The 20,136-nt window shown below is 39.1% G+C and overlaps 1 protein-coding gene across 2 annotated transcripts in view; it reads right to left on the bottom strand.

Moving 5' to 3' along the window:
- Positions 1-3,453: 3,453 nt before the first annotated feature.
- Utx (Utx histone demethylase) overlaps positions 3,454-20,136 on the bottom strand; it is a 192,449-nt gene continuing 175,766 nt past the window's right edge. For both annotated transcript variants that reach the window (XM_071585449.1, XM_071585450.1), the window contains 12 exons: positions 18,881-19,441; positions 14,826-15,279; positions 13,748-14,043; positions 12,558-13,068; positions 11,041-11,246; positions 8,334-8,711; positions 7,855-7,991; positions 7,591-7,709; positions 7,186-7,396; positions 6,370-6,496; positions 5,273-5,512; positions 3,454-5,051 (listed from right to left, as the gene is read on the bottom strand). In XM_071585449.1, coding sequence (XP_071441550.1) covers positions 4,998-5,051; positions 5,273-5,512; positions 6,370-6,496; positions 7,186-7,396; positions 7,591-7,709; positions 7,855-7,991; positions 8,334-8,711; positions 11,041-11,246; positions 12,558-13,068; positions 13,748-14,043; positions 14,826-15,279; positions 18,881-19,441 — 3,294 coding nt within the window. In that variant the 3' untranslated portion in view covers positions 3,454-4,997. The remainder of the gene's footprint in view (positions 5,052-5,272; positions 5,513-6,369; positions 6,497-7,185; positions 7,397-7,590; positions 7,710-7,854; positions 7,992-8,333; positions 8,712-11,040; positions 11,247-12,557; positions 13,069-13,747; positions 14,044-14,825; positions 15,280-18,880; positions 19,442-20,136) is intronic.

Below are 20,136 nucleotides of genomic sequence, written 5' to 3'. Positions count from 1 at the left end.
TTCGATGAGGCTGATATTTACCATTTAATTTTACGCAGATACGTACCATTTAAAAAAAAATGGAAATGTAGATATAATATGCCAAATGGCAAAACATGGCAATGAAAACGAATAGGTTCGGCACTTCAAATGGCTGTTGTGCTGGCAGTACGTGATTACCAAAAGGCATGTCGGCAGTGTAAAAGTTATTAACAGCCAAAAGAGGGTGAGAACAATGATATTGCTTGCGAACCACTTTGACAAAGACAGCATAAGATATAATAATGCATACGTACATGTATATTTATTCATATATATATATAAGCACAGCCATATTAATTCAAACGTTAATAGATGAGATCACATAACCTCGCTTGGTCAACACATTTTTGCCCAAGGAAGAGACTTTGTAGCCAAAACCCCATGGTCAGTCTTGGTTAAACTTATAAATCACTATAGTTGGTTCATCTTAAAGGCAGCTGTTTTAGTACCTGCATGAGTGGTCTATTCCCACTGGGGACATAGCAACATCAATAACGATACAAAAAACCCAGCATGCTGATGATAAAAATGCAAGCTGGAAGGACCTAGCTTGGCTGGGGCAGTGCCTGGCAGGCATACACATGGTGACAGTCTAAATCAAGGTGGACAATTGTAAAAATGGCAGTCAAATCTGGTCATTCTATACAAATGAGTGGCATTGAAAATGTCCACATATATTTACAATGACAGATACTGAACGAATCTCCAAAGAATTTCCCATTCTAACTTAAATTTCAATCCTAGCCATCGCTTTTAACTAACGTTGAAAGGAATCATTCGACATCGACGATCTCATATTATTTACAAAAAAATCAAAGGGGAGAGGAAAAAAAAACCAACCATTAACAAATATCTACAAACCAAAACAATGACTGAAACAAACTTCAAAACACTACTGAAATGGAAAAAGATGGCAATCAAATTATACTATAATTCGCACAATGACTCAAGTAAAACTTATGTATGTAATTCACAAAATATGTGATTACATCCAATATACAATCGTCACGGAAGTGAACCGAGTGCAAGGAACATACCTTGGTGAAAACTTTAGACGTTACTACTTTCCGTGCTATTACTTTTTCCAGGGATGGCTTACACGGCAGTGAGAGTAGCAAAACTGCAGTCTGAAGACGTGTGAGTTAACTTTCACAATTGAGCTTAGATCTGATACAGGCACTTTTGAGGCAGATGACAGAATACGCAAACTCCTCGCATTTACTTTCAAGGGCCTGACAACAATATTCGAAGACATCGAACATTAAAAAGATCGAACACAATAGGTTGGGGAACAAATAAAGTGAACCCAAAAATGCCATGGGATATTAATTCATGGTATAGGAGAGAACTTAAGAAAACATCATTCATGAAAATTAAAAAAGGTATCATCAGCAAAATTTATGTTAATATCTTCAAAACTAAATTTCTCCAATTGGCAACCGAGAGTATTACCTGAGAGATGTCACAAGCATTTGAAATAGTGGATCATGATCAAAAATGGCTTCACCCAGTCCTAACTTAAGCCACGAATTCGGACCTACATATTTCCAAAATATGGCACAAGAAGTATTAATGACCAAACCTTTCGAGCTATCTGATTTCGCTGCCACTCTGAAATTATAGAAAGCTGATGGAAACAATACGATGTTTTGTATTTTCCGTCATCAGCTCATTTGATTCAGACCCACTAAATTACAGGGGTTAACCCTCATTTGCATGCATTCCAATGGCTGTGGTCATACCGTAGCATAAGCTCGAGATTTCCAAAAAAATCCATTTCAAGTAATCACATGACATATAAGCCCAAAATTGGATTTAAAGCTATGATTCACAGAATTGGCGGAAGTGCTTTCGTCACCTGACCGACTGGGTTGGCACTCGTGGATTTAAATTACTGCAGTAATAATGTTACACAATTTTGAAACATTTCTTTCCGTCATTGATTAAAACTTCTTCTTACAAACGCTGGAGAAAAAACAAATATCTCATAATTCACACGTTTAAAATTCAGAACAAATTATTATCAGTGCAAACAAAGCAGAGTTCAAAGAGAACTTTAACTAATGGCAGGATGCAAGTAATAGTTACACAATAATAAAGAAAAAAATATATACCCTAGAATTGATTAGACCATGAATACCACACGACCCCTAATGCCTTTTATTATTGCTATGCAATTTAATAATTTATACATGCTAGTCAACAATGATTTGATTAAAAATTTCAAAATTTGATTTTAAATTTTATCCTGGAAATCCACAACAGGGGTACACGAGATAAAAAATGCAAAATTTTGAAACACTAGAAGGCGCATTGGACAATACCACTCACACATCCTTGTGGAAGAAATGATTTCTATTCTCAAGATGATTGATTGGCATTCGAACAGATTGGGCTGAGAAAAGAAAGTGAGGAGTATTTGACGAGGGCACGGGGAAGGATAAGATATCACCTGGCAGTGTTAAAAAGTCACAACAAGTCACCATTCCCATCTCAACATTGACTGCAACGATAACAGAGGACCATGGAATAAGGACAGAGGAGTTTGAAGGTGGAAACGAACACTATTGGCAGTGATGTGCTGTTTTTTTTTTTAATTTCCTTTCCTATATATATTATATATAGAATTATATGTTTCATATATATATATATGGTAAATATATATATATGAATATTATAAATTTATTTACACCTACAAATAACACTGCCCCTCTCTTTCTCTCTCTCGCTTGAAAGGAGAGGGCTGATTGCATACCACTACTTGTGAAAGGAATATGGGACAGAGATGGACGAGAGGTTGGCATGGCAGGTGGGATTGAGGGAAAAGGAGAACTGGTGGGTTAGGAGGATTTGAGAGGAGGGTTGGGGTGGGTGGGAGGAAGTGCTGGGTGAAATAAGACACCTCTTACAAGGCAGGTGCAGCCAACCTGAATCTGAGCAAAGTGCCGATGGCCAAAAAGTTTATTTCCTTAAAAAAAAACACGGCATCTTGAGGTAGAAATATCAGCCTCTATAAAGGCTCTTTGCTTCATTTTTGGGGACCTTTGGGCACTTTCCCAGACTCATTCCAAGTGGCTCACCTCCCTTTTTGTCTGAGCTGTCGATGGCAACGTGCAGAAACTATCCCACTTGCTGGGTTCTGCAGGGGTAGGTTGGTGGGGTAAGGGATGGGGGGAGGGGGTGGGAGTCCTTTTGGGGTTCGGTATGAGGGCAGGAGGGGAGTGGAAACCACGACAGCAACTGAAGAGGCTCCTTAGCCAAAACTCCCCCTCCCACACTTTGCACCACTTTTTTTTCTTGTTGAAATACCATTATTACCCCACTTGTTTGGCACAGACATGCACAACAGTTCACAGAAGTCGAGTAAGCTCTTCCTCCCCCCACCCACCCACCCCTTTTGCCACCCACCCAAACCACTTCAATTTGGCCATTCTCAAAACATCTTAGCATCCATGATTTCACCACACACTTATTTCAATTTTTTCATTAGACAGATGGGTTAAGGGCATGCTGCACTCACGGCAGAATCCTTAATGTGCACGCATGCCATACCACTTTCAAGTTTCGCACTTTTGACATGCTCACAACACAATAGCACCCCTCAAGGTCATTTTCCTTTTACCCTACTTCCCTCCCCAATGCCCTGGCACAACGCTTCTCGACAAAGTTTATTATTTTTTTTCAATCTGTTCTATTTTTACACATCATCAGCTCTCCACATGCACGCACACACACAAAAAAAAACACTATTTACAGTTTACACTACACTCTTTGCATCAGCCTAATCTTTTTTTTTTAATTTATGACAACATCCTATACAAGCCTGCAAAAGGGAATGTTTCCAATTTTATTTGCAGCAGGTCTCTTGGTGTCTCGAGAATACACGCACTCGCACCCCGATTCACGTGGGAACGCAACACAGAACAGAAAATGTTGAAGACTTCAGTCTTATTAAAAATCACATAATATTGCATCTTGCTGCTGTTATCTACTGTACCGCGACTTCTTCATCATCATTTTCTGGTAGTGACATCATTCTTTTAAAAGGCAATCACAATGGGCAGTGAATGATAGATAGCTGGACACAGCAAATCACGGGAGTGATGATAAGATTATCAAACTCCAGAAACAAAAATATTAAAGACTCCATTTACAGATTGGTGTGCCTTGCTTTCCCAATTTGCACAGCGGGAGGGAGGGAGGGGGGGTTTAGAATTAACTTGTGGAGGTGCTCATCGAGGCTGCATGGATGGTGGGTGACAAAACATGTCTACACTCCCACCACCGCTCACCGAGTTCGGATTCCAGGATATTTAGACGAATCCACTCCAAAGAGATCTCATTGATGAATTTGGCAGGCAACACTTCAAAAACCCAGAGCGCAGATTATCACTATGCAAGAGCAAATCACTACGTGCACTACGCCCAGGCGGTTTCCCTGCATTTGAACTTAAAATCGCCACCACGAGAAGGAGAATGGGCAACGAAGTACGTATTTTGGTACCCTGGCACAAAAGAGGGAAGCTGCATGCAGATCATTGGCCACCTCCTGCAGACCCTAGGTGTGTGCTCAAGCTGAAACTCTGGGCAGCACTACCACTTCACTATGCCCAACCTGTAATGCTAAAACACACAGTGTCGCATATTTTTTTGTACTACGCTAGCGCACAGCGTAAGGAGTCAGGGTGAGGGGGTAGGGGGGAATCGGCTGCACAGGCAAAGCACCGCTGACCACCTCAAATTCTTAACTAAATCACAAAAAAAAAACCATTTGATCATCTAAAAATAAGATGGTCCACTGCACCCACTGAATTGGAACCGTGCCTCCTGGTGAGCCCATCTTCTCATGATCTCAGGAGAGAGAGTCTCTCGAAAAATCACAGTCAGACTCCAGGGCACAGGTCCTTGCAGGTGGAGAGGGCACCCATGTCATCGGGGAGAAATTTATGATCATACAATAAGCTGACTGACTGGCATCAAGAGCCATTTGTGGTGATGGCATGTTGATTTTGTACGGGACTCTGCCGAGCCTGAAGAAAAAAAAAAGGAAACGCTAATTAGCATCTCCCTCCTTGATCTCCGCATGAATTCTACTTCTAACTTGGGACTTTCACATGACCTTGAAACCGCAGGTACAATCTCTTCATGATTGGACATTGCTAGTTTCCTTTACCATGGAAATTAGCATCATCCACAATCAAATGAGATAGACATGACCCTTTCCTGTTTGAATGAAAAAAAAACCACATACCCCCATGGATGAATCCATTGCTGAGGAGTGGTAGGGCGATGATGATGGCGGGGTCTGCGATGGAGTCGGCCCCGAATGGAGAGAGAAGTTGTCAAACACATTCATCAGCTCCCCGATACGGTACTCCTCGAGACAGACAAATCCTTCGAGGGAGGGTGACTGCTTGCGAGCACACTCCATGCAATGCACCACATGACGCTTCTCTTGCTCCCGGACAAAGAGCACATTGAACACCTCAATCTGGAATTAATGAAAGTGTGGAAAGGGAATTGATTGATCAGTCAGGGGGCACATGCAAGGTACCTCAACTGAACACTTCAGCCACTCCATTTGACCCCTTTAGACTATGACCAAAGAGTCTCATGAACAATTGACTACTGAGCACATTGATGCAAAATATGACATCCTTCATAAAAATGACCGCAGTGAAATCTTGCAAATACGTAGTCATTGTAGGGAGAGTTCACATATTATAGCCAATTATTCAGAACAGTGAAATGCTGGACAAAAAGTATCGCAATATTAATGAACTACTTCTTTTAGGACAACACTTTTATCCAATAAAAAAACCATATACACAGTAATCAACCCGAAGGTCGGTTTAGTAGGTGATGGTAGAGTTCACCCAGTACTAAGCCCTTTACGGCGTGTGAAAATTCACACATCAGGGTAGGGGCCCAGTTCCTTTCTCTGGGCCGGTTATGGTTTCCCAGGAAGACCTGGTACCCGAAAAATCACTTTAGCTTGGGTGGAGCTCCAGGTACCCAGAGTGTCTTGCCTGGGAATCGAACCCGGGACCCTCCGATCAGCAGTCCAACACTCTACCCGCTGGACTACCGCGACCCACCTTTTATCCAATATGATCAATTAAAAATGCATCATGACAGAAATGGGGCTGGAATGAGGAAATATGCTCTTGGCTACAGTGAGAAAACCTGCGGGTTGCTTGTTACAAAAAAACAAGTTAACTGTAAGTCATCTGCTCACAATGAAAATTAATCCTCCTTCCAATAAATGTAAGAAGGGTAGTTGGCCAATCCATGTTTTTGACATATGTGGGCATATGGCAAGTCCGTGCCAACATGAATTCCCCTTACCTCACACTGCCCACAATAGTGGGATGCCTCATTCTTGGCCCTTCCATGGAAACGGACTTCCACACCCTTTGCCTTCACAAACTCGAGTGTCATGGCACAATGACGAAGAGTGCACAGCAGGCAATTTCTGCAATGAGAAATGGAGGCGGAAAATTTAAACAATGCAAGAAGTGAATTCACAGCTCTCACTGAAAACAGGGAATAATAAAATTTCCAGTAATTCTGAACTTTGGTGCACCCTCAGATATTTACAGAACATCAAATCATATTAACATTTTCTGAGTACAATGAAAAATTTTAAATGATATGATGTTGACAAGATAAACATTTATGATAAGTATTCTATTAAATATAATAGTCTTAAAGGACAATTGCATTGCCTAGTATACATTCAGCATTTTTTTTTTTTTTTAAGTTCAGAATACTTCCTAAAACATGCCTCTCATTAATATATTACATTTTGGGGAATGAGTAATTTGGCTTTTACATTACTTTATGGCGCTAAAATATCTTGGGCTGCTACTTGACTTATTAATGCAAACAATACATGAAAATTAGCACTAACATAAATGCACCATCAGGACAGGATGAAGAAAGAATTGAACATTATTATTATAATTTATATTATTCATTTATGACAAATTATTATCATAATAGATCTTTATCCTACCATGCTTAAACTGTTAAGGATGGCTTGACATTTAGGAGCTTAATAGAAGGTTTATGGGGCACTTAGAAATATACAAGAGAGAACTCGAAAAAGTATGAAATCTATTACGTAACTTAATCATAAACAATATACATCAGGACACTAACTTAATGAGCTTGAAGAGACGTGGATCCGACACTTTGATGTTCCGGGCCAAATTCCACGAGAGGTGCACCATGGGAACAATGCTCTTGAAACTCTGCAACTTATTCCACTCATAACGCTCAATCGCCAACTGATACTGCCTTGCTGTCAATGGGCCCACATTCCAAGCGATGTTATTACACCACCCAATAGCTTGAACCCAATGAACACAGCCTGGTGAAATGAAAACCAAGGGCATATTTAGAATACTTATATTTACTCTTTCAATATTTGACAAAAATCAACTATTTATTATGACTCTTTTGATGTGACTGATAATAAATAATTGAAACATTTACTGACGTTTCCTTTAAAAAAATTTATCTAGGGAGTCACAAGCAAAGGAATGCTTTGAAATGAAAACTAACCTGCATTCACCCATACCAAGTCACCAGGCCTTTGTAAGAAACGGTACACTGGTATATTTTCTTCATAAAGATCTTCCATTGCAGGCCACCATGAACCATGTAAGTAACTTATGTTATTCCTGAAAGAATTATTTAAGTAACATTAAATACACATATTATATTGGGTATTCATTACATGAGATTGACATTTGGAAAGAGAGGAAAACATATGATTTTTTAAAATTTTACTGATATTTTTGTTAAGACTTCCACTGCAAGGCTTACCTTTCACAAAGAGCATGGATAACACCCCAATATGCATCAGGAACTGCAAACCATTCACAGTCACCTGGGCCAATATTTATGTTAATTGAACAGAAGTTGTTGTTCTCTTGATGGCCTGGTGTTCTACTGCCAGGGACCTAGAAACATAATTGCGAAAAAAGACATGAGTGCATCAGTACATCCCATGTATTTCAATCAAAACAACGACAAGAGTTCCATAAAGAATCTTCGACATAATCAGATTAATACTGTCAAATTACCTTTCGGCAAACACATTAAAAGATGATGTTCATTCTTAAGGTCTTTAAAAACAATCCTTTTATTTATTAAAGAACATTTTCAAAGCTTCTTTGAATTGATTTATTTTGTTAAATAAATTAACACTAAGAAGAATTAAAACATTCAATAATCATCACTAACAATTCCTTAATTCAATTGTTTTGTAACGCCAAGTACGTCAACCTTGTTGGGAAACTCACCTTCATGTACAGCTGGACTGTGTTCATTCCAAGGATCACATGGCCCACGTGGGAGAGCATGTTCCCAGCGGACACAACCCGCGCAAATGCTGGAAGTTTGGTCAGCTCCTGAAGCTGCGACCTCCAGCGCCTCTCATCCGAAAGGTCCACGTTTGTTCCAAACCTAATGGTCTTGTGTGTGGGCCCACTCTGCGGCATCGACAGGAGAGTGGCACCTCCCTTTCGCTTGCGTTTCACCACATTCCCAGTCGAATCTTTGGAATCAGAGTCGGAGAGGTTTGTGTTTCCTGCAGATGGTGTTGCACTCCCGGCTGTGTTACTGGCCCCACCAGAGCCACTCCCATGGCTTGAGATTCCTTGTGCCTTCTCACGTTCCTCCTGCGGAGAAAGCCATCCATGAGCACGTGAGTCACAACTACTTCCATATATAGCTACTTGTGACTAATTCATCAGTATAATACAATATATTTATGTGCTATAGTGGTCTTGCTTTCCCCTTTTCACAAAAGCTAGTGAAAAAAACATCAAACTATTTTAAATATAATGATTAAGACAGTGAATAACTATTTTCCTCAAAAAATCTTGCTACTATTGCCTTTTTGAAGGATCATACATTATGCAACAGGGAACATTATTATAGCACAATAATAGCAATGGAATCCTGATGTATAATAAGTAAGATACATAACGTGAATGTCCATTCATGAACTAGAAGCCTGGCTTTGAGAAGTATGGTGTTCCAGAACAACTATACATTTATGGCAGAGGCATTTAGATACTTTCAAATAGGCTAATTTGGCCCGTAACCCTTAGAATGCATTTAGATGACCTTCAAAAGGAAAACATGAAGTCATAAAATATTACGCTTAAGATTTTAAAAATGGAAAAGCAAAGGCAAATGCTGATCAGACTCCAGTTTGCTTTGGTATGTTTCGATGCATCAAATGTCACCGTAAATACCAAAGTCACTAAATCAATGTTAATCAAAAGTATTAGAAATGAGAGAAATAGAATCACTGTAATCCTTGAGGTCATGGCCAATCGGTGAAAATTGACACCGAACAAAATTTTAAAGAGTAAGAAATACCAAAGGAAAGGTTATCATTGTGGGTGATTGTTAAAGCGAGGAGAAGGAGTGGATAACTTAATGAGCTTATGCTGGATTGGCTGAACATAGTCTGGGGTAAGGTGCCCGTTTCAGGGACACCTAATCGTAACTATGAAAAATAGTACCGCCGGAATTCACATGGACCTAGTCAATATTTCCTGCGGAATGACATTGTAACTGCAAGTATTAGATGTTATACTCAACAACTCTTTCAAAGATTTTTTGAGAACGGAATATAATGAATGGTTACCGGCTGGAAATCATGATTTTACTCCTTTGGGAAAAATAAAGAAACAGTCTGTCAATGTACAAGTGAAGTGGATCAAAACAGCCAAGGACAAAATCATCACTGAGTCTATAGTGCATGAATTTAAAAAATGTTGCATATCGAGCAGCACTGATGACAGTGAAGATGATGTTTTGTTGGATGAAGAGAGGTTAGTAATGACTCAAATTCTGCTTCAACTTCCAAATATGAGGAAACAGGAGGGAAATAATATGATTAAATCTTGGAAGGCAGTTTCAGCAATTAGTTGAAAAGGGTATTCCTACTTAATTAAAATTATCACTTTAAAATTTTTTAAAATTGTTTACAGAACCTTGAGAAAGCTTTAATTAGTTGGGCCTGCATGATTCACACATTAACAGAAAATTATAATTCTTCAGAAGAGAAAATTAAACAGACTTTTTCTTTCCCATTCACTTGGAAATACTTGTGGTCAAACTATACATGGGTTGAATTATATTCGGGTTAATACAGTAAGTATGCCTACTATAGAGACAAAATAAAATCCCTGCCAGGGATTAAACCTAAAAAAGATCACCGACCACTCAGCCCAGGTTGAATCCGAAAAGAGGGTGAACTATGATAATATATTACATACTGCCACTTCATAATGGGAACTTATGAGGAAATAATTAGAAACTGTACGGTCAGTTATCTCATTTAACTGTTTTCAAAAGTTCATTTCACTGCCTGTTCTAACCATAAAAGCTATATCATTTTGCTAAAAAGACTTTTTTAACTTTCTGCTGCATTTACTAGTGGAAATATGCGGCCATCTTAAAAAAACCACATGTTTCTTGACTCAGAGGAAGATGCAATCCTGGTTTACTGTACGTAGTTTACTGTTTTTCACATGCAATGTACATACTATAGGAAAAGGACCAGGACAAGAGTTTGTTCATAAGAAGTCTTGATTGTTCAAAGATTTGTGGGGAGAGATTTTATTGTGGTAGTTTCATAAAAAATTAAAGAAATACAAATAACTCAAAGAGTTGGCAAAAAAACTAGTTTTGTAATCAGGTAAAGGAACAATATTCAAATCATATTTTCCATACTATTGCTTTCTTTCCTTTTAGCTGTTGAATAAAACCGAAAGATACATACAGAACCTTAATTACTCATAAGAAATATGATTAAAAATTAATTTTGAACTTCCAAAGCAAATGAAACTATTAAATTAATTTCAACAATATTTCCACAAGGTTTAATAACTGGAGGTCTTTTCTTCAGGTAATAATTTAACAACCATAAAATTAAACGCACATATATAAGAAACCCAAAATGCAGAATGTAGGAAGGGTCTAACCACTAACCTTAAGACTTTCCTGAAAGCTGGATGCTTGGTACTGGGCATATTTGGCAATGGTGGTGTGAGATCGATGCGAAGCACATGCCCATACTCTACGTCCAAGTTGGGGATCCCAGTTTTCATCCGATGTTTGCTGAATTTGCGTTCTCACTTCCACAGTATGGTCAGGGTTGGCTTCAACTAATGTTTTTGTTGAGAAGAGGCCCAAGTCTGTATAGAAATAGAAAAAAACCAATGAAAATTTGTTTCTAAAACTATCACCAGTTACAAAATCAAATGGCAGAGTGACCCTAACATAAATTATTTACACATATAAAAATGCAACAACTTTATTTTCATTCATTGAAACCACATGATAAATGAATTTGGAGAGATTACTGCGTTAATCAAGTACTGTTTCCATATTATAATTACCTACTTGGCAAAATATGTGATGATACATATCCCTACCTATCCAATTCAGAGTGGCAGAAAAAAACATACTCATTTTATTCATCAAACATGAATTTCAGTTCATGCAAAATGTCTGGGTTGGCCCCCTATTTTTTAATGCGCAAAGGTTTCTATGGAACCCGTTCAATGTAAAAAAAGGAGTTACCATACCATTTCCATAGTTTCTAAATTGCATAAACCATTAACTGAAAAATGCATATTCAGTTAATTGTGAATATTGCTTGAAGTGCACACATTTCATTCCATTGAACTTAACACAAAATGATAAGAGAGGAAAAAGTGCATTGTCTAATTAAACTGATGATTCAGATTAAGCATAGCCAGAGAATATAAAAGCAATAAAGCTATGAGGAATGTCTGATTAGTTATTTCAAGTAAACCATGATTACTAACAATATGCTGAATTAGAAGATAATATGAAGTGGTATGGTAAGCATTTAAAAAAGCCAGAAAATAATAGACAAAAAGTGTTGTTTATACACTACAGATAGCCATATTCCTTCATTTTAGTTAGACCAACATGGGTATTCTTTTGATCAATGATGAATACCAAGGGGAAGATTTGATAAGTATATAAAAACCAAATTAATCAACTCAAGGGATGGTTTTGATTGACAAGAGTAGAATTTATCCTAAAATAATGCCACAGTCATTTGGAATTCATACATTTAAGGTAAATGATGTCACATTAATCCTGCTACTTGTGGTTTCTCACTAAGTTATGGTCAGAACAATTACACACAGCTTGGATTTTAAGTAGTGTTCTCCAAAGCCATGGAATGGTAGTCCAGTTGGCAGGGCACTGGGCTATTGACTGAAGAGACCAGGTTTGTATCCTGGGGATGCATCTAGGCATCCTCAGCTTCACTCAAGTTAGTGATTTATCAGGTACCAGATCTCCCTGGGAAACCACAGGTGGCACAGGGAACGGAACCAGCCCTACCACTCAACCCTGATGTGTGAATATGCCATTGGTCCACAACCTAATGTGGTTTCATGGCAACATTTTCTTTGATTGAAATAAGCAGTCGACTAAGGCCAGGACCATTACGAACAACGCCAACTCACCCAGCTTGAGAGCAGCTGCAAGACCACGGACGACAGCTATCGGGTGTTTGAGGCAGAACTCTTGGAGCTGTGGGCTAAAAGCATCCTTCTTGTTCTCCAGGTACACGGACGGTGTGGGTGGAAGAAGCTGCTCATGGTTGAGGCGTGCATTTGGTGGCTCGGGGGGCTGAGGGGGCGGGGCCCTGTCCGAGAGGATGCTGCAGTTACCCTTGCCGCGCAACCCACGCCCCCTGCACATCTCTATTATCTCCTCAGCGCTCATGTCAATCGAGTACTCCATCTCCCCATCGCCATGGATGCGAGGCCTCGACACCCTCGGGCTCCCTGATGAGATGCTGCTCGGTGCCACACCACCTCTCCCATCCTTCTCCTCCTCGTCGTCCTCCTCCTCATCCTCCTCCTCCTCTTCTTCCTCCTCCTCATCATCATCATCCTCTGCTTTTGGTTCCACCATGGACGAGGATGTTGCCATCGACTGCTTTGTCACAGGCACCTCGTCCTCTACCTTCACCTGCAAAGTGAACACAAAGGGCATTTATACTACATTATTCTTATGAACACCATGCCATTAGAACCATATTTGCCACAAGACTCGCCATTTCAATGAAGTGAAGAATTATTAGAAGTGAAATTACGAGCAATCACTTAAATGAAGCACACTTAGATTGAGTAGTGCCATACTTTCAAAAACTGCAATATAAACAACATACAATAGTTCTTCAGAAATTATTCCAGCAAGTATTGTTTCTAAAACATCACATCAACAGTAGGTTTTTTTTGCATATTTTACTCCAAAAAAACATAATGAGGTAAAACATAATAAACAAAGATAAACATAATTTTCCAATTTAACATGCACCCTTCCCATGAAACTCCTATGTTTTCAAGACAGTGTTGGATTGTAGCAAAATGAGAAATGAAATGAATGCAAACAATTACTGAGCATGGATTGATGTTCATCACCCTTAGTTACCACAGACAATTCTTTGAGACAAAGATGAATTTCAAACACCAACTGCAAGAGTTCATTTCAAATGAATCACCTTTAAATTAAGGAAACTGTGTTCCCATAGCAAAATTCCTTATGTCAAAGCACCATGCACTCGCTGTCACTTTGCAACAAATCACTCATTTAGTGTGTTATATCTCACATATAAGAAGAAAACGAGAAAATGGTCTTCATTAATTACCTTCACATTGCCAATTGCAGGTAGCCCTGGAGAACTGCATGCCGACTTTGGAGTTGTTTGTGTGGGAGGGGCCAATGATGTTGGCGTCGTGGGTGGTGGCGATGACGACACCAAAACTTCCACCAGGTTACCACCTTGTCCGAAGTGCTTCAGGAGATCTTCAGCCAATGATGCTGCTATGTCCTTTTGCGACAGAAGGGCCTGAAGTTCCTGATCGCTGACTCCTAAGTCGCTAGTTGTGGATGATGCCATCTTTGAATGCTGCTGGGTTGTAGGTGAAAATGTATTTCTATCACCTAAAAACAGAGAAGAGATGATTAATTAATTTAATTGGATACTGATACAAATGAATTGGTCCATCATGGATATTGTAAATGGGGAAGTTTCATTGCAAAACATGAATCTCTTACATTAAGAAAGTTTTTTGAGCGAAAAGTGAAATTCAGCAGAAAAGGAGAATTTTATTTTTGAAAGAGATAATTTAACACAACAATGCTCATTTCCATCAACATAATTTAACATAAAATCAACATTTTAACAAGTCTGATGCTGAACTTTCAAAGAAAATGCTCCTTGGCAAAGAGTAAACTACTAATTACATATTTCAAAAGTTCTGTTAAGTTTTTAACACTTTCATGGGTGGTAAAAGAATTTGTTTACAAAATACTGGAGAATATTAGATTTAGGAAATGCACACCTTGAATAAATTCCGAGATAAATGCCTTATAACAGGAAAGGGTTACCGTCTCTGCCTACTTCTTTAGCAAGATTATATTTTAAATCGTAAGTATTGTAAGGCACTATATTGGAAAAAAATCAATCTAAAACACAAAAAATATCGTGGGTACATTGCCATCAAATTCTTTACAAACCTGTCTGCTTTCACTAAGCAATTAATTCCGAATCTGTCTTTTCTCGGAAACAGCACAAAGCTTTTTATGCCGCAACAGAAGAAATTTTGAACTAGCTCTTCAGCGTGTGTTCAACCCATCAAACAAATGGTGCTGGTGAATAAGGGCCTAGTTGGTCCCAAAGTAGATATGCACATTCAGAACAATCATGCAAGTTGTGAACGCACCTGCCATGCCCACCCCATCCACCTCTTGGTGCCCACGGGCAGCCTGAGGGAAAGATGCCCCCACGCTGCATGGGCTCTCGAGGGCAGCCCTTGGTGAACTCCCATAGATGAACTGCTGCTGGGGTGTTGCCTGCTGCTGCATGGGTGAGGGCGTCCTCTGCTGCTGCTGTTGACCAGGGGCTGTTGGCTGGAAGCCTTGCCTGTACACACCCGTCGTCTGGCCCTGGGCCCCACTCACGGCAATCTGCTGCTGTGACTGCTGCCCAGCCGTGTGCCCTGGGGCTGGTGCCCCATCTGCCTGACCTGGCTGGTACCCCTGGTGACTCTTGATGACACCCTGCCCTGGCTGACCCGCAAAACCACCAGCCACTGGTGGCCTCACCACCATCTGCGGGTAAGCCGGCCTCGATCCAGAAGTAGGAGTCCTAGACCTTTGCTGCTGCATCAGCAGGGCCTAAATGGTCAACAGGTCAAAGAGTGATTCATGACATCATGACACAATTTTCTTAGCTGAGGTGGGGGAAATTATTTGACTTTAAATGTTACTCCAATCCTTCCTAAAACATATTTTGCAGGGAAACACGCAAACACAACTTTTACAGCATCACCATATTAATCAAACTAAATTTTAGCAATAAAAGGTGAAGGTGAGATTTACTCTAAAACAAGACCTTTGAGAGGCCTAAAAAATTCATGTATTTTGCTCGAGGGAGCCAATAACTTTCCCTGTACCACCATTAAGTCTCGCACAAGGTAACCACCATTTAAAATTTCAGATGGAGTTGTCTCAAGGGGTCAATAACTATTTATTAGATTTTATGTGAAATTAAGGGAAGTCACTTGCTGTGAATATTTCTCCAGAACACTTTGAATTTCTTTCACCTTCAAATGTATACATATTTATTTAAAATAGGCCATAAATCTGACAATTTCAAAGAAAATCTAAAGACAATGAAGTTGTGCAAACAGTGTGGAAAGAGATGGAAGCCAGAGAAAAATTAAAATATGGGAAACAAATTGTATTTTTCAAAAAGTGGTGGGACATTGAATGTATTCATGAAGGAATATTGCTGGCAAAACAGGCAAAGAATGAAGAGATTAACTTTTTAGACACCAGGAATGGAGGTAAAAGTGTGAAAAACTGACAAAGAAAATAATGAAGGAAATAACAGGGATTCAATGAAGGCAGGTAAATGTTGATAAACTATAAAATAACATAGATGATATTATTTTTAAAGTTTTCACAAAAAATTGAGAAATATAAATTAAGAAAAAGAGCAGAAAAAATTATAAAGCTACTTATTGACTCCAACAACTTTTTTGTGATTCCCCATTTTTGTTATGAATCTCCAAAATTATGAATGCAATTAGTCCATGAGTACTTACTCTACATCACTTTATCAGAACCATTCCACTGCTTTGCTGGATATTTAAATGCAGTTTAAGGTATTTGGCAGTTAAACAGCAGTGGTGTATGCATCAAACGAAATTTTCCATTTATTAGTTGAAAAATCTTACAGAATGATTGAGGGAAATATGGTAAATTTTAGGGGTTGGTTTGGGTTTCAGCAAATTTCCATAATCTGAAGGAAACATACTCTTCAACAGATATTGCTTGACATTAGCTGAAAATTAATAATATTCTAATTATTTTCATTAACTTTTAGAGTTCTTTAGGATCTTAAAATGGGTAGTATAATGTTTAAATACAAAAAAATGAGATGAATATTTTGAATTCATTAATAAATATGCAAGTTCCCATTTATTATGCAAAAAAATAGTAGCCCAGAGCACTTATTACTGCTAAATGATTTGCAGACATTGGTAGTAATACATTAAATGTTATGTGGGTTGTTCAACAATTACTTAGAAAATACACGAGATGGTGCTCATAGTATTGGAAAAGTTTCATAGTCAATTGAATATATATATGGAATTAAGGTTCCAATTATTACAAAATCCACCATATTCACAATATTTGGCCCCCAGGGACTTTTTTCGTATAAAAAATAATTCGTCAGATAACCAATCTCATTGAATGAGGTCTGCTTACAAACACTGAGGCTACTGCTGGAGGCACTGCTTAAAAAAGTTGGAGAAACACTGGGAAAAGTGCACTGAGCTTTTCTTTGGAAAAAGGACTAAGCTTGGCATGAGATTTCATGGCAGTAAAACTAGTTTTGTTGAATTAACTTAAAAGTCAATTCATTCAACTGACCATTTTTAACAGGGTTTAATTAATTAATTATTTCTCAGTTTCAAATATTACATTTACGTTGACTAAACTTACTTCCTCAAGTCTATAGGTAATTTCTACACTTCATTTATTTTATTGATCATGATGCATTGTGTGCTATTAAGACACTGGACAACTTCAGGGCCGAACATCGAAATTTACACAGTGGTTTTTATTTATCATCATTCCCAAAGTCTAGTCTGTTTTTATGGACTCCATATACATTGGATGCCAATTTACAACTAAGTTTTTGGGAAAAGTTTGGATGAGGATTCAGAAATATTTCAAAATTGGTACAAAGAATACCTCTTCCACTCCTTATTGAAGCAAAACAATTGCAGGAGAGCCAAAAGTTCTCTGACAACTAAGAGAAAGATTCAAGCCAACAACTTCAAATTTTTCCTTATTCTCATATTATTATAAGAAATGTTTTTGTAAACATGACTAACCTTCATCAGATTAAGCAACCACACGGTCTCTGACTACATCCCTAGAACCGTTGACCAAAAGGAAATGAATACCCTTGGCTTGCTCACCATCTAAAGTCACCCTGCTCCCATGTTGTGCGAACTGCTTGCTTGCCTCCTGCCCACCCACTTTCCTCATTCACATAGTGCACTGCCACTTAGGTTAATAGGATTTCATAAATCCTTGCATCTAACTAAGGATTTTAAAACATTGACAGAATTTGCACATCCCATTTTTGTGATATTAACAGAATATACATTTAAATCATGCACAAAAAATACTCAAACATACACCAATATTTCAGTTTCAAGTTGGTCATTTTCAGTAAAGATATTTTTGTGGACAGGAATGACGTCTTGTCCATTAACCTTTTGAGTCGTGCTTAGGCATAGAAGCCTCACCGGTATTGAAGAATTTTTAATATTACCAACAATTATTCCCTGACCAAATATGGCTACCAAGTGTCAAAAATATTAGCAAGTTGTGTATGTTCCCTACATATTTATTAGCATGAAAGTATTTTATCTGTTGATGTTAATATCAGCAAATAACTCACGAGAATTGGTTCATCAATCTTGAACACCTGAAATGAACTTAACTCCAAAATGCAAGTCTAGGGATAACAGAGGTAACCTAAACAAAAAAACTGAAGAATATACACCAAAGTTTAAACTCAGCATTATGCATGTAAGAATTAATCTATCAAAGTGTTGTTTCCAGCAAAATATTTCAAAAAGTCATTCATCTTGACTGGGACTCTAAACTGGATTCTCCGATTTCCAGCTGGCAGGCAGTGATTTAGCCGGTTTAACCACCATCAATATTCACTGTACTCTTCCACTTTGTCATTTCCTCCCATTCCCTCCAAAAAATAATTCAGCTTTGATTTTTAACTTTACCCTCAAGGACCAAAATGCTCTTTAAGATGACTCATATGGAATTTATATAGATGGGTTATTGAGTGATGGATAGTAGGTCATACTTGCAGTTAGTGACAAATGTTTCACTTAAACCTCAGAACAGAGCAATTTTTATATTTGTTACCAAAGAAAATATTAACCCTTGACCCACAGAAGTCAGTCATGGGATACGTGAATTTTCTTCCCGAGCGTTAACTCACTAAAGGCTCAAAATCAGGGGGGGAACCACTTAAGAAAGAAATTCCACTCCTGTGGAAGCCGTCAACCCTCAAGTTTAGAAAAAAAAATCCCTTGTTTTGAGGAATCCTCAAGTGGAAGAGAGCATCTTGGTGGTCTTAACTGGCTCAAGCACTCAGCTGGCAATTTGGGGATCTGGGTTTGAGTTCCATTCAAGCTGGAATGACTCATTTCACAGGAATTCTCAGTCCTACCTGTTGTTGCTGTTGCTGCAACTGTTGCTGCTGCTGTTGTTGTTGCTGTTGCTGCTGTTGTTGCTGCTGCTGCTGGCCCTGCATCTGGGCAGCAGCCTGCTGCTGCTGTTGCTGCTGCAGTCTTAGCTGTTGCTGGTGCTGCTGCATCAGTCTGTACTGGTGCTGAAGCTGTTGCAGCAATGCAAGCTGTTGGGCACTCAGCCCTCCTCCACCCTGCCCACCTGCACCTCCACCAGCGGCACCAGATGCACCACCTGCCTGCTGTTGCTGCTGGTGCAATTGGTGCTGCTGCTGGAGGTAGTGCAGCATTTGTAATTGCTGCTGGTTCAGGTAGTAAGGTGGCACAGTGACTCGCTGTTGCTGTTGTTGTTGCTGCTGCTGCTGCTGCTGTTGTTGTTGTTGCTGCGGCTGCTGTGGCTGTTGCGTAGTTTGCTGCTGTTGCTGGATGAGGCCGACCTGCTGTTGTTGCTGTTGCTGGCTGGACACCATCTGCTGCTGTTGGGGTTGCGCTAGCCGCAAGGTGCTTGCGGAGACACCCACCCCATCCATGCCATCCCCTGACTGAAATTCAAGAGGGAAATGAAAACCAACATCCAGACTACTTTCCTAAAATACCGCAGATGGCTATAACAAGAGTTTTCTCAAAACTGCATCCCTGGGGATTTAGGGATAACCTTACATACTGTGACAGTTATGCAGGACCTTCAAAGTAAAATTCTAATAAGAATTCATAGGGAAAGAGTCGGACTGATTTTTCTTCCAATAGTTTTCCCAGGGATGTGCTGAAGGCACATTTGTACTGGTTCAGTCGTTGTTGATAAAGGCAAGTTTATTCACAAGGAACTGGATTTGGAAGAATAGTTCCATGCTTCACTATGTGGATCATTTTGATTTCAATAGATATGGCATTTGTACTCTTCCAAGGGGAATGACTGTGTGTAGATACTTCTACTGTGAATAAATTCCGTGAGGAATTCAAAACATTTGTGACTGGGTAACACTTTAAAAACTAGTTATATTTCCCATGCCAACAAGACTAGGTTATGCAATTTCCACCCTCAAGAACCCTTTGTTTATGCGAGAATACCACCCTCTCAGTTACCAAGAGGGAATTGAGTTTTGTGCCAGGGAAATGCTTCTTAAGCAACATCATTTGAAACTTGTGTTCACCAGAAAATCAAAAAAGCCCCCAGATCATTTTGGAGCACAAAATCATACAGCACCTGTTCATTATTACAACAAAAAAGAAGAGTGAA

Source organism: Hetaerina americana, unplaced genomic scaffold, assembly GCF_022747635.1.
Source record: "Hetaerina americana unplaced genomic scaffold, ioHetAmer1.1.p SCAF_2, whole genome shotgun sequence".
Taxonomy (NCBI): domain Eukaryota; kingdom Metazoa; phylum Arthropoda; class Insecta; order Odonata; family Calopterygidae; genus Hetaerina; species Hetaerina americana.
The sequence above is the reverse complement of the archived record's forward strand: the minus strand, read 5'-3'. Positions and strand labels throughout refer to the sequence as shown.